Source organism: Rosa chinensis, chromosome 5 (genome assembly GCF_002994745.2).
Source record: "Rosa chinensis cultivar Old Blush chromosome 5, RchiOBHm-V2, whole genome shotgun sequence".
Lineage (NCBI taxonomy): Eukaryota > Viridiplantae > Streptophyta > Magnoliopsida > Rosales > Rosaceae > Rosa > Rosa chinensis.
In genome coordinates this window covers 55,241,622-55,264,737 of record NC_037092.1, presented here as the reverse complement: position 1 = coordinate 55,264,737, position 23,116 = coordinate 55,241,622, and the positions used below count along the sequence as shown (strand labels likewise).

The 23,116-nt window shown below is 39.7% G+C and overlaps 1 protein-coding gene and 1 non-coding gene across 2 annotated transcripts; one reads left to right on the top strand and one right to left on the bottom strand.

Moving 5' to 3' along the window:
• Nucleotides 1-12,081: 12,081 nt before the first annotated feature.
• On the bottom strand, nt 12,082-17,162 carry LOC112166678 (ABC transporter G family member 12). The gene is made up of 9 exons (XM_024303556.2): nt 16,730-17,162; nt 15,535-15,614; nt 14,788-15,249; nt 14,584-14,706; nt 14,040-14,171; nt 13,354-13,638; nt 13,004-13,276; nt 12,796-12,903; nt 12,082-12,690 (listed from the first exon to the last, which is right to left on the bottom strand). The coding sequence occupies exons 1-9, from the start codon at nt 16,944-16,946 to the stop codon at nt 12,334-12,336; spliced, it is 2,037 nt and encodes a 678-aa protein (XP_024159324.1). The 5' UTR covers nt 16,947-17,162; the 3' UTR covers nt 12,082-12,333.
• Nucleotides 15,350-15,423, top strand: TRNAT-AGU. The gene has a single exon. It is a non-coding gene; the product is annotated as a tRNA-Thr (tRNA).
• Nucleotides 17,163-23,116: the final 5,954 nt, after the last annotated feature.

Here is a 23,116-nt window from a genome sequence, read left to right as displayed (position 1 = left end):
CTGTAATCACCATATCATCCACATATATGATGAGCACAGTCACCTTCCCCTTTTGGTGTTTCAAGAACAAGGTGTGATCAGAATTGCTTTGCTTATATCCAAAGCGTCTCATGGATTGAGTAAACCTGCCAAACCATGCATGGGGTTACTATTTCAGTCCATAAAGAGACTTCTTCAACCTACACACAATATCACCTGGTATGTCAGGTATATAACCAGGAGGTAAGTTCATGTAAACTTCTTTAGTTAGCTCTCCATGAAGGAAAGCATTCTTAACATCAAACTGATGGAGTGGCCAATTCAGGTTTGCTGCCAGTGACAATAACACTCTAACAGTATTCATCTAGGCTACTGGAGCAAAAGTCTCATCATAGTCAATCCCGTACGTCTGAGTAAATCCTTTAGCCACCAACCTTGCCTTATACCTACTTATTGTGCCATCTGCATTATGTTTCATAGTGAAGACCCACCTACATCCAACCGGGTTTTTTCCATGGGGTAGTGGTACAATTCGTTCCCAAGTGTGATTCTTCTCTAATGCCTCCATTTCTTCCTCCATTGCCTTGGCCTACTCTGGGTCTCCCATAGCCTCCTGCACTTTGTTAGGTACAGATACAAAGGATATTTGATTCACAAATGATGCATAAGGTTTGGATTACCTATGGTGTGACACAAAGTTAACTACTGGATATTTGGCATTAGCAGTTATGGAAGGTTCATACCTTTTTGCTGGTTGATTGTGGGTGGTTCTATTAGGTAACACATATGTAGAAGAGACAGACTCTATTGGATTACCATATGAAGATACTGGACATACCTGAGTTGGAGCTTCTTGACCAGAGATTTCAGCATTAGGGGGTGAAGTATCAGGTAAGGGGAAAGCCTATATAGAATCTTCTTCAAGTATAGTCATTTTTCATGTCACGCCCCGAATTTTGAATAAAGAAATTCAAATCCGAAACGCGAGAACAAACACACGAAAACACACATAGAAATTTTTTCAATTAAATTAAGTAACTAAACAAACTGAGCTCACAATGTCAATACCGACTCATTCTTTAGAGTCACATATTACATTACAGATAGTTTACAAATTAAACTGAATGACAATTCAATAAGTAAACACACCCACCACAACTCACTACACAGCGGAAGACTTAAAACTAAGAGCACCCTTCCACGTCCACGCTATCGAACGTACACCTCAGCTTTGATAATGATCACTCGATATTCTAACCTGCACAATAAACCCTACACCATAGAATAGTGCACCGGGATTGAACAAAACAAACCCAGTAAGCTTTTTAAGCTTGATGAGTAAACTCAAATAAAGTGACTCACATCACGCATGCTTATAATTTCTCAATTCGTGAGATGAAAAAGCAACAATATTTAATTCCACAACACAACCAAACATCAAGTTCATATGATCTCAATGACAAATCACACTCACTTCCCCTCAACATAAAGCGTTTGTCACAATGATGACCTCACAACTCATTCACAACTCACTATAAGTCTCAAACCACAACCGCTCTTACAATTGAATTAAGTAAAATCAGTAATCCCTGCATGGAAACTTAGTTCAGGATGGGGTGACCCGAGAGGGGGGTCCCACAGCGCCGCGACTCCGAGCCAATGAGGAATCGACATGTCACGAATGACATCTCGATAGCTCATCAACCCGAAACCGCAAGGCCTTTTGAGTCTAGGTTGTTGGTTTACAAAACACTTTCATGGACAAAAGTCACAAAACAATCTAGCAACCGAACAACATATTTTCGCAAGTGGAATTTTAAAGTGAGCTAAAAGATTTGGGCTTACAATCGGAGTCCAATTTGGAAAATAACAAATCACGAAGTGAAAACAAGTATGAGAGACGCGCCCCAGGGTTACGGGTCTCTCGAAATTTTTGGTAAGCGAGTAGGAAATAAATAAATAAATAAATAAATTAGTAAGAAAGTAAACAAATAAGTTACTTCAAAATCCGATAAGGGACCAAAACCTTCCTTTTGATAAAACTAAAGAGAAATGCGCCAAGCCGGGCCATGTGCCTCCCCTGTACGCTTCCCGACCACATGCTCGAAACCTGCACACTATAGTAGGGGTGAGCTTTCGTCCTCGCATGCCCAATAGGGGCCGACCAACCATGCTAGGTTTGAAAATAATAATATACTTGAAAATATTTACTACATAATATTGTGCACGTTTCTCAAAAAATACTTTTAATAAGAGGCAACCACAAACATTTATTTCTTTTATAAAGCACATGCAGTATGCTTCACACAATTTGGAGCTCCGAGATACTTACCTGCCGGCTAAACTCAAACACAACGGTGACCGACTCGGTTCGTCATCCTTCGAGAACCGGCCAACTACTCTATAGTACTTCCGACTACAAGTAGCGAAAGTGTCCATTTCCTAGCCCTGAGTCTCTTATGACTGGTTCACTGTCTGTACTCACTCTTCCTCGACAAACATAGGAGCACGGCCCCCTCCAGAGGTTCACGGTTATCGACACCGTGGGATTCCTAGGAATCTACGCGTCTAGGTCCCATTCACTTTCAAGTCACAAGTATAAACATACAAGGGTACGGTATCTCAACATGCAAGTCTAGCCTCGGTTTTCGCAATTAGCAATTATCAGTTCTGAAAACACATGTATCACTAGGCATCGACTAATGAACAATCAAAAACGCACTTGCAGGCAACATACTATCTTAGTATAGCATTCCACATATATCGAAAACCTCTAACAAGGAAGGGACAGCTCACCCTACCTGGAATTGGAGTGCCCATCCACAATTAGGTTCGTTCTCGACTTTCGACACTTTGTCCACTTCCAAAGGCACACGCACGAGTCCTTTATAATAAAAGTAAACCAATAAGTAACTTGACGTCATTAACTTAATCAATCGAGCACCTAAGGCATTCACTTAATTTCCTTAAAGTCCACTAAATTAACCTTTAACATAAAAATCTACTATCCATTCCCAAATAATCCAAATGATATTGCATTTGAACCGTTTGGGATATGGTGATCATGCTTCTTTGTATAATATGCTTCGGATTAAATAGGTGGTACCTTTGTCTAGCATTCCTTTCTTAAGCAACAAATACACTTACCATTCCCGAATAATCCAAATGATCGATATAGCATTTGAATTATTCGTGATATGGCGATTATACTTGGCACTTTCACTTTCCTTTATTTAGCATTTTACTTTAAGAAAACAAGGGGTTATTTACCATTCTCGAATGATTTAGCTTACATGTTCATTCCGAGATATGATACCACTTGAGTACTTCCATTTGTGAATTGTTTCATGAACTTTAATCCAATACCCTAATTTAACTCAATCAAGCAAAATCCACCATTTTCATTTCCGAAGCCCACTCAACATTGATAATTACTCAAGTTCCTCATTTTCTTTTTCAACAACCACTTACTGTACAATATGACAATTTAAACTCCGTCATCGTTTTAACTAACAACCCTAATCTTCTCCACACATTTATTCATTTCAAGCTTGTCCACAGTATACTTTATTGTAAATGATAACTTTAAGAGGCATTAACCAATCAAGCAATTTACCGGGTTCCAACCATTTAATCTACAACAATTCAAACTCAATGCTTTCAATCGATAAGCCACAGTTACAACCATTTGAACATCACCACACCAACAGTACTCGGTAACTAGAGACCCAGACCCTTACCAATTCTTCTGTCCAAAACTGGAAGTCGATTTAACATGGCTGCACCAAAACACCATCACCCACTCGAACCCCTAACAGGTAGAACAAAATCAACAGTCAACCATCACCAACTTTCGTATCCAAAACAGGAACTGCAGAGTGTCCTTACCATTTCTTCTTCAAGGGTCACTCAATCGAAACCTCAACTCCAGGCTGTCCTCTTCAAACCCAAAAACGCAGACTCTCCAAACCTCACACAATCCAATATGAGCAACAGAAATTAGGGGTTTAATCTAAATCGAGTTGGAGGCTTCAACCCAGACTAGGATAACGTAAATTACCTAACAGAGACGATCCAGCGGTCGCGAGCGGCGGAGCTACGGTGGTTGACGCGCCAGCGGCGGCGCGTGTAGCGCGTACGGTGGCCCTAATTGGCATCGGAAGTCAGCGTCTCGGGAACAGGTGGGTAGTGAGGTGCTGATCACATCTAGGGAGGTAGTCCAGCTCGATTTGGACTGGAGGTTGGAGAACGAGGGCATGCAGAGCTAGCTACGAGTTCCGGCGAGCTCGTACGGCGGTTTTCCGACTTTGGTGGGTGGCGGAACTTCTGCGTTTTGCTCCTTGTTGCTTGCTGAGACGGATGGTGGTGTCGAAGTGGCGAGATTATGGACGGAAATCAAGGAAAGCCGACGAACAGTGGTGTTGCTGCTTCGAGAAACCCAGTGCGGAGGTTGGAGGTGATGCATGTCGACGGTGAGGCTCCAGTTTTGGTCGGGTTTCTGGTGCCGCGTCGACTGGTGGAGGAGATGTGTTGAGGTGGTGGCCGGAGCTGGAGTCTCCGGCGAAGGCAGAGAGCGAAGATGAGAAAGAGAGGTCGGGCTTGGGTCGGATTTGGGTGCTTGATCGATTTGTGGGGACGGTTTTGCGAGGTGGTGGCCGGAGAGGGAGTTTTCCGGTGCTACAGTGGGAGGACGAGAAAGAGAGAGAGAACGGGGGAGAGAGAGTGATGCGGCCGAGAGGGGAGAGAGGAAGAGAATGAGATTTTAGGGTTTCCTAGATTTCTATTTATACTCACGTATGAGAAATGTCAAATTTGCCCCTTCGACGAACTACACAATTCTCCTAGCTGATTCCTTTCGGGTTTTGGGCTCGTAACTTTTCTTTTTCTCGTTTTTCGTCGGAAACCTCCTAATTTATTTCGCAACTTCGCCCTAGGCCCGAATGGAAGAACTTTGGCCCAAACCTAAATTGTCGGCCCAATTGGTGGTCTCGACACCAAATTAATCTCCAAAGTTAATTCCTTCACTTAAATCACCTTGCGAAAAATCGTATTGGCGAAAAATTACCTTCTACAAATTAAATAAAATTTTCGGGGGCTCACACAGGAGATCACATTAAAAACAAACATAGAAATCATATAAATCCTTGCATAGAGTTTAGTTCAGGAACTTACATTAAAGCAAACAATTCAAAAGGCAGTAATCCCTGCATATAACTTAGTTAAGGAGATTACTGATTCCTTCAACTTAAGAAAAACATGCAACCATGATTCCTTCTAACCTTCCATATCCTTTCCACCGAAAGGACAACATAAGTCACCGCTGTAACAATGTTCTATTTGCTAACTTAACCATCAAGAAGCAATTCAAGTCTCGTCTAGATAATCAAAGAAGAATACTCTCGGAACTCTCCTTTAAACTACATACTTATGAGTCTCCAGCAACCTCGACTGTTACCCCCATAAGCTATAATGGCAGACAGACTAGAACTCTGACTGAAATTGTAACTACTCGTCCGTCCAAGGACGTGATTACCCATTCCTACCTTGGTCACCATCTGCGACCTGTCACCATCTATGACAAGATCATATGAATTGAAACTCTGACAATTCAATATGTAATTCCCAAAATCACAACAAAAGTCACACCGTGACAAAATCATAATAATTGAAACTCAGACAATTAAATATGATACACAAGTCCTCCCCGGACATTTAAAAGAAAGAATCCCTAAAAATCCCTTTTAAAACACGAACTCATGAGCATCAGATAGCTCCCCGCTAACCCCCATGATGTACAATGACAACAGACTAGAGCTATAACTGAACGTAGCGACTCGTCCGGCCAAAGGCGTGATTCCCCAATTCCTTGCCTCGGTCACCATCTGCGACCTGTCACCATCTGTGACATCTGATCTTCAGACCCCGTCTGGTCTTAGAATCAACCGTTAAGTAGGTCACACCCGACCTAGAAACGTTACAAACATCTAGTTTCGGCTTTCCCAATCCCTGCTCACCATCTGTGACCCTTGGTACAAGGACCAACACATTTAAAATGAGTCACGCTTAACTCAAAAATGTAACATCAAGCTCAATACTTTTCAAACAATAGAAAACATCTTTTTCCACAATATTGTTTCCTGAAAAGTCACATTTAACAATAATATGAACATCATCGGACATATTATTCATCGCACATCACTCACAAGAATATATATATTTCACGTAAAAAAAAAAAATCTATATATATATATATATATATATACATATACGTAGTCATTCGCTCAGGAATGCCTACTAATACCAACTATAGTTTGCAGTTAAATAAATAACGCCAAAACAATAATGGTAACTCCGTTCGTAAATGAACCTTGTGAGATTACTCACCTCGAATCTCCCGCTGCATCTTCAATACATAACAAAGTAGGCAACCCACAAAACGATCATCCACGAATACTTCGTCAAGTACCTAATTACAATCGGTTTCCACTTAGTAACAATTCACAAAAGATTTAAGTCTGAAACCCATGTTTTGAACTAAAATCCCCAACGCTACCCCAATCGAGGCGAAACCACTTTTGAGACCACCCAATGTCTCTGGAATACTTCTACGATCGATATGTCCAAACCACAAGTCGATCGGACGCTTGGATCCTCATGGATCGAAGCATCAAACGGTCTGAAACCGTAAAAATCACAATATATGCATACGATCCCCAAAAATTTCGTATTATATATCAAAACGCTCGTATCGACGAGTAGATGATATACAATACCAGAAACTAACCATTCCATGGCCGGAAGGCCACCATAACGCCACCACAGTCGGCGGTGCAACCACCACAACCACCACCTGCCAAAAGCCCAAAACTCAAAACCACAACAATCAAGCGATCCAGAAATGTTCATCACGAAGAGTAGAGCAACTTTCATACCTGAAGCTAAGTCTGGTTCGGCCTAGATCGTACTAGATCAAGCTTGCAAGATCGGTCAATCGCTGCAGTCTAATTAAGCCCCAGATTAGTTGTGCACCGCTGATTCTCAAACCTTGATCTTTCATTCCACACACAAAATCGTCCCTCAAGGCGGATATAGGGATGATCAAGAGGAGGAGGAGATTCCAAAACCACGAAGGATCGGCCGAGACGTTGCCGGAAAAGTGTACTTCCGACCGGGTCCCGATCGCGTCGATTGTAGCTGCTCCGATCTCCACTTTCCGGTTGTTTCCGTCACTTTCGAGCACCAAAGGGAGGACGGCGAGACTTCGGCGACCACATCTGCGTTGGTCTCGTCGCCGATGAACGTCGGAAAAAGCTGGAAAACTCGGGTCGGATCACCCGGGTCTGGGTCGGGTCGCGCTGGGTGAGGAGAGAGAACGGAGAGAAGGAACCTTCCAGAAATGGAAATATGAATTATGAAATGATTTTCGGAAATTCCTTATTTATACCAAAATGGAAACTTCTTCCAATGGCCATAACGTTTTCATACAAACTCCAATTTTCGCGTTCCACATGTCCACGAACTCGTATCGACGCGCTCTACAACTTTCTTGAAGGAAGTTTTCGGAGAATCCCAACGAATAAAAAGTCAACCTTTGCGCCCCCCTAATGATGCTTCCTGAATTATTATTCGCCCGAAACACTTCCGCTCCATCAACGAGCCACAAAACCGTCCAATAATCATAAATTAGATTCCAGAAATTCCTCGGAAATAATTACGAATTTCTGGGGCATCACAAAGAGACAATGATGTACTCCGTTGGCTTATGGATAAAACTTTGAGTTCTTTTCATTATGACTCAATTTTTATTCTGAGCATATTACTTTGTGACTACGATGGCTGGGTCATCAGTATTAATTCAAGGACATGGAATAGCCCAAGTTCCCCCTGCCAAATGACACCTTGATTACTATCATAGAAACTCTCTACGCTCCTAGGGAAACGGAAATGAGTTCATTTGCAATACCTCTAACGATTGCGAACAAAGGCGCATCTTAGAGAAGTTTATGTGTCTCTCTAGTGGACTCTATGACACTATTCATGCTATTAAATCCAATGAAGTTATGAGAGAAGATCTCTTGGATTTAGACACATATTGGCTTTGTCACGACAGAATAGGTCATCCTGGTCATGATATGATGATCCGTCTACTAAAGAATTCACATGGACATCCTTTCTCGAGCAAAATGAAGTATGAATCAAAAGTTGATTCCTGAACTAAGTGTGACCGACGCTGCTGCCTAGGGCACCTCCTCCGTCCACCACCAGCCTAGGGCTGGCACAGTCCCTATCCATGACGCCATGGATGGCGTCCATCATGGTGATGGCGCCCCAGGTGATGTTGCAATCACCAACTTACTTCAAATAGCGTTTCAGACGCTCACCCCAACCAAAATCCTCATTGGTTTCTTCTAAAGCCTTTTGCTAGTTTTACAAAGCTCGTTCCTTAGGTAAATTAGATTGAGACCGTCCTATGCAAAGGATATAAAAATACTCATTATGTTCTTACATAAAATCTGTGGGGATTCTGTGAACTAGTTCAACCAACTTGCGGACATTTAAATATCTCATGATGTTGATTGACACGCAAACACACTGGTCATGTGTTATGCCATTGTCCACTTGTAATGCTGCTTATGCTACACTCCTAGTACATATCATACAACAACGGGCTCACTTCCCGGATCATCATATTCTGTCAATTGGACTTGACGACGCTAGAAAGTTTACATTGAAGACTTTCGATGGTTATTGCATTGGGACTGATGTTGGACATTATATTCCCATGAACACACCCAAATGGTCTCGCGGAAACGACTACGATGGTAGTCCGGACATTGGTAATGCTTACCAAGCTCCTTATATCCGCTTGGGGTGATGCAATATCGCATGCAGCTATGCTAATTCGTCTACGACCCACTGCCACTCAATCTACCTCTGCGTTACAGCTAGTGACTGGGTACAAATATCGTACTTTTGCATATTTGAGTGTGCCATTTATGTGCCAATTGCACTGCCACACCGCTCTATGATGTGTCCTTACAGACGAATGGGCAACTCAGTTGGATTTGAGACTTCAACAATCATCCACCACTTAATGCCCTTGCAAGGCGATCTCCTTACCGCTAGATTTGCGGCTATCACTTTGATGAGACAGTCTTTCCGTCTTTAGGGGGAGATAAGAACACAGATGTTCAGCAGGAACGACAAGAATTGTCGTGGTCTGTCTCCACTATGTCTCAGACAGGAATTGTCATGGTCTATCCCCACTATGTCTCATCTCGATCCCTACTAAATTGACGAGATCACACATCTGCTGCAAATATGCCTGCAAGGAAGTACATCCCTACGAGAGGACGTAGCGTCACCCTACACGAAGGTAGGCATGACGCCAATGCCAAAGAGAGTGGCACTCTGGCGTTACAGGCCATGACCCCAGCTAGGATACGTGGGAGGCCTGTGGGTTCGAAGGATTCTTCGGCACATTCCAATCCTCTGATCATCAAGACTCAAAATCAATCTCATGAGAATCTTTCGGATTATGGTTATCGTTGGGGAACGCCTCAACGTCAGAACCTATTCCTGAGAATATAGAGCTCTATGAAAATTACACTAGTGTACATGAGATGTGGGATAGAAACTCCATCATAATGGATGATGTAGTTCCGCATGAGTTTGTTGAGTCCGATGATATCGAACCACTCTCCGTTGATGAATGAATGCCAACGTAGAGAAATCTGGCCTAAATGGAAAGATGCGATCCAGGTTAAGTTGGATTCTCTAACGAAGAGGTAGGTTTTTGAGCCAGTGATGCCAACACCTCCTAACATAAAACCTATTGACTAATGGGTCTTCGTTAGAAAGCGTGATGGGAAAACGAGATGACAATCTTGCCTTATGGCGTAAGGCTTCTCTCAAAACGCCCTGGAATCGACTATGATGAGATATATTCTCTCATAATGGATGTCATTGCACTCCACTACCCTGTCAGTTTGGTAGTTTCCAAATAACTGATCATGTAGCTTACGAATGTGGTCACTACGTATCTCTATGGGGATCTAGATACGGAATATACATGAAGGTTCATGGTGAACTTCATTTACCCAAGTCAAGTGGCTCTAGACCACGGAGCTCATTTGCAATAAGATTGAAACACTCACTAAAGTGACTACTTGATTGGGAAGGGATATGCTCGCTCGTTTCCATAACAAGTTTCGGATTCTATCGCAGTTCATGTTGGACATGATCTTCATTAGAAGCCCTTAAAAAGTTAAGGGAAACCGCTGAACACTTGAAATCCGAGTTTGAGATGAAGGATTTTGGGTGAACACGATTATGTCTCGGTTTGGAACTTGAGCATCGTGTTGATAGATGCTTTGGTATTTTGACAAGGTCAACCCTTCAAGCACCCCCATGATCGTCCGTAGTCTTGATCCTGAAATGGATCCTCTTCGTCTGAAGGATAATGACGAAGATACGCTAGGGGCAGAAGTACCTTGCTTCAGTACAATAGGCGCATTATTGTACTTAGCTCAATGCACAAGATCGGATACCTCATTTGCAGTGAACTTGTTAGCTAAGGTATAGCTTTGCACCAACGAGTCGCCATTGGATTGGTGTAAAAGATATCTTTCTGTACATAAGATATACAATTGATATGGCTTGTTCTATCCCTATAGAGAGATGATGGATTCGGACCCATCACACACCAGGAAGGCCGCCAACACTGGCCTGCGTTCACTATCCCCATCCTAAAATGATAAATGTTTTGGAAAGGTTTTGCTGATATTGGGTATCTCTCTAACCCACACAAAGGTCATTCCCAAACTGGTTAAGTGTCACCATGGGTAAAAATAATGATATCTTGGAGGTCTACAGAACAGACCCTAGTCGCTATATCTTCGAATAATGCAAAGATCATTGCTCTTCACGAAGTGGTTCGTGAATGTGTATGGATTGGATCCATAATTATGCATGTTCGAAAAATTGTGGTTTGAAGTCTACCACAGATGAGCCTACGAGCATTTAGGATAATGCTGCTTATTTTGAACAAATGAAGCAAGGCTACATCAAAAGCGACAACTCTAAGGATAATCAGCGACAACAGACTCTCCTCAAGATCAAAGTGAACTAGGTTCGATCTGAGGACAGTGTGACAGACTTGCTCACCAAGTCATTGCCTAAATTCCACTTTCGAGAAACATGTTGGTAGCATCGTTTGTTGAAATTATCCGAACTCCCATGACCGTAGTCATCAGGGGGAGATGTCTACATGTATGGTTTCAAAACGTGAATGGTGTGTTGTGCTCTTTTTCCCCTTTGACCAAGGTTATTTTTGTCCCACAGGGTTTTTGTTACTCGGCAAGGTTTTTAAATGAGGCAACGAGATGAGCACCACGTTTGGGCGACACAAGAAAGAGTGTTCGAGTAAATCCATAATATGTGTCTGACCCAAACTCGAGGTTACTTGCTCTAGTTGAAATATGGTTTATATTAGAGATATTCTCGGAGAATCTTAGGAGATATCCAATCAATGTACGATTATGTTTCCATGTATAACTCTATCTCTATACTTGTAATCCTCTATATAAAGAGGCCCCTATTATCAATGAAATGACGACTCAATTCTCTCCCAATTTTGGTTTTTCTTAAACAAATTTTATATTTTATTCTTATGACTTACCAAACACTACAATAGGAATGAAAAATAAATTCCATAATTTAATTTCCAGTAATGTTTCAAACACCCACATGTAAATACCAAAAGCTATTCAATTCCATATCGGTTTGAAAAGGAAAATAAATTATTTTCCTATTTTGACATCCTAACAACCAATCGGGGTCTTAATGTTGACAAAGTAGTGAAAGAAAATAAGAAAATATTATATCAATGTGTTAGACCTTGAGAGAGGCTAGTTAGGAATGGCTGACCATATATTGTCTTCCAAATCTTATCCTTTGAATTGAGCTCAATGAACTCATTTGGACAAAAACAAATATATATTGTAAAATATAATGTGGTAAAGAATGATGACATGGGTGTGACATGGATTGCCAGATGTGACTGAGGCCACAAAATTAATCCTTAATTGAGTCCGAACATCATTTTCCATATAAATATCCCATGTATTGTGTTATTCCTTATATGATATCAATCACATTTAAAAAAAAAAAAAGATTAATAAACAGTTTCTGCAAATAAAACTCCACCAGAAACTTCCTATTTTGTTCGAAACGAACTTTCCTAAGCCAAAGTGACTAATTACATAAACTGCATGTTCGAAGAGATTACACTGCAATAGAGGCAAAGCATATATTGTTGCATATAAACCTCTCAGTATTACTTATAAGCTGCTTCTAATTGAGTGGAGAGTTGAGACCTTCTTGAGAAGATAGTGAGTGAAGAGGTTGGTGCCTGTTGGATGGGAATGGGGGATTTTTTCTGAAGGAAGGCCGCTTATCAAGATGGTGTAGTGTTCTCTTTGCATAGAGTGTCTGAAACAATGGGGATGCACTCTCCTTGAACTTGAGAATTAAGAAAAAGAGAACCCGGTACGTTACAAGAATAGCAACAATAGCAGCCAAGTCCCACCACTTGGAATGCTCCAATGGAATACCAAATATATGTGTGACCACATACTCGCCCGACAATTTTGGTTGGCTAGGGAGCATGGGCTCGAACTCAAGGCCAAGGAAGTCGTTCTTATAGGCTCCCTGTCAAATCATTTCAACAGATTATACATCAGATGACATATCAGACCACGATGGTATGGTGCCTTGTGGAAATCTTTTGCAAATACACGGTAAACAAGGAATTACCTGAATTGACCATGAGCCATAACTGAGAAATGAAATCGGGTAGCGCCAGAATGGCTTGGGAAGATCCGGCAGTAAGCGGAAGAAACCAGCAGTCATCATCAGGATGCCCTGCATACACAACCATTCAGTTGGAAAAGGATGCTTAGACTTGATGATGGAAACAGAAACGGAAAATAGGATCAAAATTTGAGTTCATGTATCTACTTACCATGATTCCAGCTCCTGTTATGATGCCCATGAGGAAGTTGGGAACCAGAGAAGCTACCACCATCATGAGGCTCTCTACCACAGAAATGCAGAGAAATATATTGAGACTGAAGAAGACATAATGAGAAAATTCCGTCCGAAATTTCACTAAATAGTAAGTGATAGTCCCAGTAGAGAGAGTAATTGCAGCCAAGAACGGGAATGAAGACAGGTAGTTGGATATGATGAACACCGAAACTCCATAATACCCATTGAGCCTTTCTCGATAAAATACCTGTTACAAGAATAAACAAAGTATGAGAAAACGCTCCAAGTAACTACAGAAGTATTCCTGTGTCTATATTAGCCTACCTTCATTTCTTCTATAAAGGATGGGAAACCTCCAATAGACATGAATGTCATGAAGCCTGTTATGAATGCACCACAAGCTGCCCGTGCAAAGATTGCAGTATAGCCGGTGCCAACGTGGAAATAGATAGTACCAACACATACTGATACGACTATATAGATGCATATCCTTAACCAGTAATAGCCGACATCTCTAGACATGTTCAAAGATGATCTTCGGAGCAAGGTTGAAAGTTGCCTCCACCAGCTTGCTTGACTTCCACTTTTCATGTCATCTACATGATCTTGCTGCAGAATATGGACTAGTTCATATACGCTTAAATGTAATTTCATTACTATTAGAAGTTAAAACTATAACTTCTGGCATTCTAATTGTAAGATAGAGTTTGCTAAAGCCAAAATGAACATAATTGCGCAACCTGCTACATTGGTATTTCGTGAATAGTATGTTTAAAATGTTCATCTAGACATTTATTAAGAAAAATTCAAGGACATCGAAAGAAGTTTAAATTGTTTATATCTAGAAAATTCTAATTTCACTTTCAATTAAAACAAACTGAAGAAAGTTCCATTTTTAAAACACAGCATCAAACTTTGATTTGTAATAGCAGAAAACAAGCAGAAGCAAGGGATTGCATTTTGATGAGGGTCTTCTAAGTTCTAACATCATGAAATGCATCGAGACTTACAATTGCTGATATTTCCTGCATCCTAGCTTTCGCCCTATGTGCGTACTTTGAACGCCTGTATTTCTCAACAAGTCTAGCTTTGATCTCTGCCGTTGCCAAATTCATGAGGGGGTCTGCTGATGTCGGGACATCCTAATACAAGTCAATCACAAATTGACCTTAAAGTATGAAAAAAAAGATATAAAAAATATTGGAAAAAAATGCGCAAACCAATGGAAGAGAGAAAACAAAACCACAAACTAAATGGCTTGCATTGGTGGCTACTGGGTGGGAAAGTGACAAACAGTGACATCATTCTAACACAATCAGGTCAATTGATAATGTTTTTCAAATTGTGGGGTTCTTGTTTGTAAAATTCAATTTTAGTGTTTCTGGATGTGGTTCTTTTTACATTCTCTGTTTGTAAACTTCATTGTTACTACTGAAGTATAAAATTGATAACCCTGAGAATCAATGAAGGATTTACTGCATATTATTTCATTTGAAATGTGGAAAGTTATAGGTGGTGGTGATACAAAAATGGTGCTTTAGAAATAATGCTTACACGAATTCTTTGAGATCCTTTCAGTGTGGCAGTTACAATGTCAAAGTCTGAGTTTATGCAGCGTAGGAAGTGATCAGAGGGATTTCTTCTACTAGGACATGGGACACCCGCTTCAGCAAAGAACTACAAAACGAAAATGAAATCAACAAGAATCACCAAGATCAAGAATTTGCGTTGAGAGTCAAGCTAGATTTGCCATCTTACATCTATAGCCGTCTTTGCATCTCCGAAATAAACAGTTTCACCACCAGATAGTAAGAAGAGGTCATCAAAAAGTGCAAATACTTCACTACTTGGCTGGTGAACTGATGAAACAACTGTTCTCCCATCACGAGCAATGCTTCTGAGTGTTTGAATAACAAAGAAAGCCGAGGCACTATCCAGACCACTAGTAGGTTCATCAAGGAACAATATGCGAGGCCTTGTCAGAATTTCAAGTGCAATGCTCACTCTTTTCTTCTCACCACCACTAATGCCTCTTAAGTGCCAGTTTCCAATAGAGCGATCTGCGCAGTCAAGGAGGCCCATTTCATTGATTGTTCCTTCCACAATGCTCTTGACCTCTTCTCTGGTAAAACTAGTTGGAAGCCTCAAGTATGCTGAGTATGTAATGGTTTCTCTAACTGTCAGTGTTCCTAACAATACATCCTCTTGTGTGACATAAGCCTGGAATTGCAGAGAGTTTATGAGTTAATTAAGAAGTGATTTTTCTATCTTGAATCTCACTGAAACATTTAATATTAAGAAATAAAGAATTTGCCAATTCGCTCTCGTAGCTCAGTTGGTTAGAGCACCCGTTTAGTAAGCGGGAGGTCTTGAGTTCGACTCTCAACGAGAGCAAATTTTGTATATTTTTCATTTTTCTCACACAAAATAAATTCTTTTTCTTATCATAAATATAAATAAATATATATATTTATTTATTTCTTAAGATTTAGAATTAATACTTACAACAGCACCATAGGCTAGTCTTTTCTTCTTCCCATTGAAAAGTATACTTCCAGTCATGACCACATTTCTTGACAGCCTACCTGTTTTAGTACCACAAAATAAAAATTAAAAAATTAAAAAATTATAACCATTTAGTTAGTGATAGTTGGTAGTTCTATATTGAGAGAATAGTTACTATATTCAACCAAAAAACGAAAGAAAAACCATAACAAAATCTGAAGTTGGTCAAGTGCCACCTTCATCACCATTAAAATGGGCAGCTCAGAAGCCCATGTTAGCATTTAGGAATGGGAGAGAATGGTCCCTGCTAGTTAAACCAGTCATTCAGCATTCAATTTTGTCGTCGTCTCTGTCTCTGCTTCCAATCCTTGTTAAATGAATTATAAGAGTTGTACAATAAGCCAACAAGTTTGGTGGAATTGGTAAAAGGCTTTTTACCATTCAGTCAAACTGTGCCTTGTTTGGATTGAAATACTTCTACTTTGTATATCTAATCTAATTTATTGCTTACAGGTGGATCTTGATGGCAGTAGCATAAATGTGGGACAAGATTAATGCCTCAAGCCTCAAATTGGACAAAACCAGGAATAGGGGATAATCTTACTCCTTGCCAAACTTTTTCTTACTGATATGTCAACATCCAGATCCAAAATATATCTAAAACACACTAACAACATAATTTCTGGAAAAAGTGCCAAATTCATGAAAAAATAATTTCTTAATCACCAAATTAATTTAAACAATTTTTTTCTTTTTCTTTTTACAAAGGCAGGATTTTCACCTACAGTGTGTGTATATACCCAAATCCTATTTGGATCTCAGTTCTCATTGCCATTGTACTTGAGGGAGCTTGACTAAAGCTCTGTTTTAATAAAAATTACTTCAAATTTTTTTTTTTTCAAAAAAAAGAAAAAAAAAGTTTGTTTTTAATGTTGTCCCAAACCATTCCAGAAAATTTGGGCGCTCCTTTGATTAAAGACACCAAAATAACTCCATGGTTATGTGTTCTAACCCAACCCCATAACCATTCCAAAGAAAAAGAAAAAAATTATTTGATAGGCAAAGGCATTACACCTTTGATATAATAAACACCAGAGGTAAACAGTTGAATTCCATAGGTGAATCGGTAATCCATATAATAACTACATGTGCAGTGTTTGTGGACAGTGAGAGAAGAGTGAGAGAGATGAAGAACCTGCTAGAGTATCAAGGAGTGTTGATTTTCCAGAGCCAGAAGGACCCATAATAGCCATGATCCTACCAGGCTCAGCAAACCCACTAAGACCATCGAGCAACCTCTTTGTTGGTCCATTGTTTGAAAAATTTGGTAGCACCACGCTTAAATCTTCCCAGACCAAGTAGGCACCTCTTCCGCCTCCACCCCCACCGCCTCTCGCCGCCTCAATCTCCATATCAGATTACTCCCCGATCAATTATGAGCTAACTAAAAGAGGATTAAGCCCAAAAGAGGAAGGGAAAATGGAGAGTGAGGTTAAGAAGGAAGATTTGGAGACGTCTCCATGTAAATGTGGTTGAAGCTAACTCACACTAATTAACAGACAACAAACAACTAAAACTATCAATGCTAGCTGGTAATATATAATATCAAAGGGGAAAGAGGGGGCATGAGGAATCAATGAGGGGAGAGAAAGATGACGATGCAGTTAATGGGTTTGCTGTGTGATTCAAGATTGAAAAGACCGGGTTCGTTCAAACAGTTGGATGGAAAGTGATGGAAATAAATGTGACCATTATTATGAGCATGACACTCATCCTTTCCCTTGTGTATATGTGTGTGTCCACACCTAAATTAGCTAAGCTGGTACAGTAAATAGAGCGGTTCTAATGTTCAAGTCATGGCACTTTTGTGAAAGTTTTCATCTTTTCTATCTTCCAACTAATAACTAGATAATTGTGATAGGTGGTAGGACTGGGTTTAAGATAGGTGCATGTGTGCTGCATTTTTAGTACATCTGGAGGCATGAGTTTGACCCATTCTTACGTGTAATTATTCGTATATTGCTCGCATTATCGTCAAATCGGGACAAACATGCAACATGCAAGCTATATTCTATATGGAAGCAAGCACCAAAATTGGATTAGTGAATAGTAATTAAAAATGAATTCTCTTTTTCACTCATCAAAAACTATAATTTCAAAATGAGGACTAAGAGCAAATAGAAGGCCGAAAAATAAAAGGACACTGCACGCTAGATTTACGACTCGTAACTCCTTCCCTTCGGTTACTCCATACGAATCGAATGGTTTTGCAAATGTGGGAAATTAGCAAAAAGTATAAGTATCTTTTTTTTTCTTTTTTTTTTTGAAATAAATTTATGAAAAATTTTAAATACACATCCCTAATATAAATTCATATTATTTTATATTTCAAATAAAATTGTATAGGTAAGTTAAATGATCAAAACAGACATCTATGTATTAGAAGAAATAAATTATTTTCCTTATATCATTCTTTATTTAATTATTTATGTATTAAAATAGTTAGATAAACACAACAAATTTCTATACATGACTTTGAATTAATATTTATGACCAATCGCCCTATCTCTCTCTAGGCGGGTGGAGAGCAAAACCCTAAGGTCGGCGGCGGATTTAGACCAGGAGATCGCCCTCGTCCAGCAACAACCTGGGCATTTAGGCTGGCCTTTGGCCTTGCCGACTCTGCATGGTCTGCTGTCGGTCGGGGATGCATACTAGCGTTTTCAGGGAGCTCCTATGAGGGGTATTGCTTGAGGTTTTTGCAGGTTGGTCTTGGCTTCAGGTTTGGCGTGAAATCTCCATGATGCGGTAGCTACGCGGGCGGGATCAGGACCTCAATTTGCTGCTTTCTAGATCTGCGACCTTCTGGGAATGACAACCTTTCTACGACGGCGTGGATTGCAGGCGCTGGATCTAGGCAAGTTGTGGTGATGCTGGGTGTGTGATTGGACGAATATTTCATATGTTTTTAGTGCATTTCTCTCTACATTTTACTTAATTATTCTCTTAACATTATCATGTCTAACTTAGTTTTTGTTTTTAGGTACTTTTGAGTCGAAAATGAAGGCAATGAGGAAATGAGGTGCAGAAATGGAGAAATGAAGTTTTCCCAGTTCTAATAGGAAAAAGAATCTCAGTTGAAGTAGGAATCCTAATGCAACTAGGAGTGAGCTCGGAAAAATAATGTTCGGAAATGAAGAAATGACAGAGTCCCAGTTGGACTAGGAAACCTGATCACACTAGGAGTCCTGATGCTACTAGGATACCTGGTGGTGAAAGGAGATGTTGTGGCTTCAAGATGACTCAAGATAGCTCAAGGATGTTCTAGAATGCACAAGGAATTTCTGCAATTGAAGAATGGGGTTTGAAATTGTCCAATTGAGAAGTCTGGCCCAAAGATTGAAGCATGTGACTTGCACTTGAGTTTCTAGACCCTTCTTGATGTCTTGGATGAATCCTAAATTGATTATAGTTGGGTTTTGCCGTGAAAAATAAAGAAGATTCAAGAAGATTTCGGAAATCCCAAAAAGGGAGAGTTTTTAGGAATCTGCCTGCGCAGATCAGTCAAATTCGACAGAGCCCTGAGAGCAACTCAGAATGAACTAAATTACGATGTTTATATGGTTGGAAAGCTATGGATGTCTGGTTTCCAGAGCTTTTTATGTTTTGTCAATAAAAATTTTCTAGAAGAAGTTATGGCCGATTTAGTGCACGGAGGTCAATCTGCCCGGAAATCAGTTTTGTGCGAATAAGGAGAGTTTGGACGTGAATATCTTTTGGGACGAGTTTGGGAAGGTCTCTACTCCATATTTGATTTGATTTTGAGGATATATTGTAACTATGATGATGTGGACCAATGAGAAAATTAAAGAAGAAATCTACATCAACACAAAGAAGGAAGGATAATCAGAATTGAAGACGGAGAGCTAGGGTTTGACGTCTAGAGCTTCTCTATATATACACACCTATGTTGGACATTTTTGAAATCTTCCTTCACTCCATTCAGCCATCTCTCTCCCTCCATGCACGTTCATCTCTTCCACAACACAAAAATATCATGAAACCCTGAATCAAAATCGCAATTCCTCCCCTTCACTCTCAAAATTTCGATACCTCTCCAATTGTTCAAGACTTGAAGCCGTGAAGCAAGCTCTATCATCTCCAACACATCCTTGCCGTGAGCCTCATCACCCTCCACCACCTTTGAAGACCTTCTTGCATTCCATGACCTCTATTCTTTTGTTTTCGGTTTTATGTTCTTGTAACCATGTAAACAATTTCACTTGCGTTCTTGGATTTTGTTTTAATTGGATGTTTCGACTTTTTGTTAGAATAAATAGCATGTTTTGATGTTTAGTTTTCGAATACTATGAAGCATGAAAACGTTTTAGGATTTTGATATAATAATTTGCGATTTCTTTATGTGTTATTGGATGTTTGTTGATTTTGTGCTTCAATCCCACCTTTTATGTGTTTATCTTAGTTGGTTCGCAACAATTAGGGTTTGCATGTAATTGAATCCAAATTAAGATTTTCTAGCGTTCTAGGTCTTAATTGCTTAAGTGGAAAACCTACAATTCCTTAGGTAAATCAACAAAGAGATTTGCATGCTTGATTAGCGTTCTAACTTGTGTGTTCTTCTTAAATCAATCAAACTTCCACATGTTCTTAATGCATTGATTGTGTTTTGTTAGGGAATTCACTAGCTTTGCATGATTAATAGAGTTAATTATGGTGCGTTCATCTAGTTAATCTAATCAAGGGAAGTAATAAGGACTTTATATGCGTTCATCTTTGTTCTTGATTGATTTCTTTCAATTACATGTTTTGATTCATGAATTATTTTTTGGTGTTCTGTTTTCGTGTTAATAGTGGTTGACTACATCATGCATCTTTGCCGTCCCCTTTATCTCTTCTTGATTCATGGATTGATTGATCATTTTAAATTGGTTAATTTAGTTTAGTAAATAAAACAAATCTCGAAACCCCCCTTTTAATTCTTTGTAATTTTCGTAAATATTGTATACATGTGATTAATATTCTTTACTTTGACGTTTAAATGACAGGAGAACCCTCAATCCCCGGCTAGAACGATACCTTACTTACTCATACTAGAATTTGAGCAGGGTTTTAAATTGACACTCACTTTGAGTGTATCAGTGTGGTGGCGTGTTCCAGGTGATTTGGGTCGTGGCGATTACGTTGTGGCGGTGGGATCATGCCAGAGCAGGCGTAGCATGGTCGGACGAGCAAGGCTTGAACTGTTCGCTGGCTAGGTGTGTGGAGATGAAGGCTTGGCCTGGACCCGATGGGGCCTGTTGGGGTTTTCGTGGGCTCCTCATTAGATCTGCCTTGAACTAAATAAGTTGGGCTAGAGTTTTTTGGCCCTAGGCCCATCCCTATGTTAATTGGTTTTGTCTAATTACAATAATTTCCTTTATATTAGGAAGCTAAGCACTTGTGTGGACTCTATGTATTTTTAGCGCCTCTGGAGCAGTACCAAAGGAGAGTCTCCGCTACCTCTATGAATTTAAATGTATAATGAGTAGGGCTATATGTACGTACCACTTGTGGGTACTGCCACTAGCTTCTTGTCTGTCTATGCTTTTAAATGATAGCAGAATGGTATGTAACGACTTATTCTGGCTTGCGATGAGTATACATTTTCCCTGATTTAAAAAAAAATGGCTTTGAATATTTTTAAAATAAGTCTCTTTACTCCCACTTTTTTAGTTTTTTTTTTTCATTCTAAAAGTTATGATTAGTTAATTTATTATCTAATATAAAACATCATAGGTAAAAAACTTTATGGATTTCCCAGTATCTAACACAAGTAATTAGTAGGGTCATTTACAAAACATCAATATGCTAATATTGACTAATTATATTAAATAGTAGCCTTAATACAGTCAAATAATAGGATACTTCATAGTTTTTGAGATTAAGGATATTTTAGGTACTTTGGGTTGTGTATTTAGTAAAATATTAAAACGAAAAATTAAATAGGTGGTGTATTCAGTAAGGAGTGTGTATTCAGTAATTAGAGGTGTGTATTTAAAACTACTCTAAATTTATATATTTTAAATCAATAGCCATTACCTAGAGTCTAACATGCATTTAAACAAGACTAGCAACGTACCCGTGTTTCTCGCTAATGATATTGTGAAGTTAATGAAATGGGTCGACTAAAAAGAATAGTAATTTTTTTTTTTGGGATATATAATAGTTGTGGTTTAGTTACTTTTTTCATTTACACTTTTGTTTATTTATATTTTATTGATTTGATAATTATGTTATGTAAGGGTATTACGGGTACTTCAAAATTTGATGAAACCCTTTGACACCAAAAGAGCGCATCTATTTATATTAGTAGAGATAACAGGCAAGAAAATTAAAAAATCCTATCTGCGCAAATGCTACACATTCCACAGGACATCGACAATCTCCTTGATGCATTAGAGAATTCCATCTGCTTTTTCCTGATCATGCGGATCAGTGGGTAAATTGTCCAGACTAGTCCTCATAATACTTTCGGTTCTTCAGATCGGTACTTCATTGTTGTGAGACACTCTCAGGGTCGACCTAATGTTTCTTTTTTTTTTAATCGAATGAGGTCAGTCAAATTTATAATTCAAAAACAGTACCAGAAATGACACATCCCTGAGGGGCCGACAGAAAGAGTCGTCCTTTAGGACATAGAAAAGACCTATTCTAAGAAAAATAGAATCTCGCACTCCCAAGTACACCCACCTTTTAAGGACAATTAAGTACCTTTATTCTAACAAAACCTAGAAATTCAGAAGCAGAGTAAATAAAAGTACAACCGAGCAACTAGATCTTGCGACCCAAGGGGAAATTAAATTGTACTAAGGGCCCTAGAGCCCCAATCCAACCAACCCCACACCAAAGGGGTAGAGCAAAACAAAAGCCCATGAAGCCGCCAACTCATCAAGTTCAAGGCCCAACCACTCCTAGGCCCCAAGCCCAAAACAGAAAGCCAAAGCAAAGCCCAACCCCAATTAGGGTTTGCCATTGCAGCCAACCCAACAGAGCCATCAACTTTGCCACCACTGACACCTGCACCATAAGCACCCCTCGCCGCCGCCATCAGAAAACCATTGTTGTCGAAACAAAATCCACCCCAATTGCCATTGTTGCCGCCACACCTGGTATAACCAGCGCACAAGTAACCATAGTAAAGCAAAATTGATTCCAACTCTGGTAAGGGGCAAGCGAACACTTGCTCCACCCCAATCATCAAAATCAAATCCCATGCTGTGACGTCCCGAACCCGAATTCACCAGTTTACTAGTCACTTGGACGGTGAACGATCTTTACTTTCACTTTTACTATCGTTTTAGTGCTTTTAGTGGTCCTAAAAGTTGGCTTTTTGTTCGGGTCAAAATTTGAGAAAATATTCTTCATGAAAGTTGTAGAGGATGTTAAACCGAGCGCGTGCATATGTGGTACGTAAAAATCGGAGTTCGTATGCGAAAATTATGGCCAAAATACTAAAGTTACTGTTCATGATCAGTTTCTATAAATATAAAAAGTTACTGTGGTAAGTTGCCATTTTTGGAAA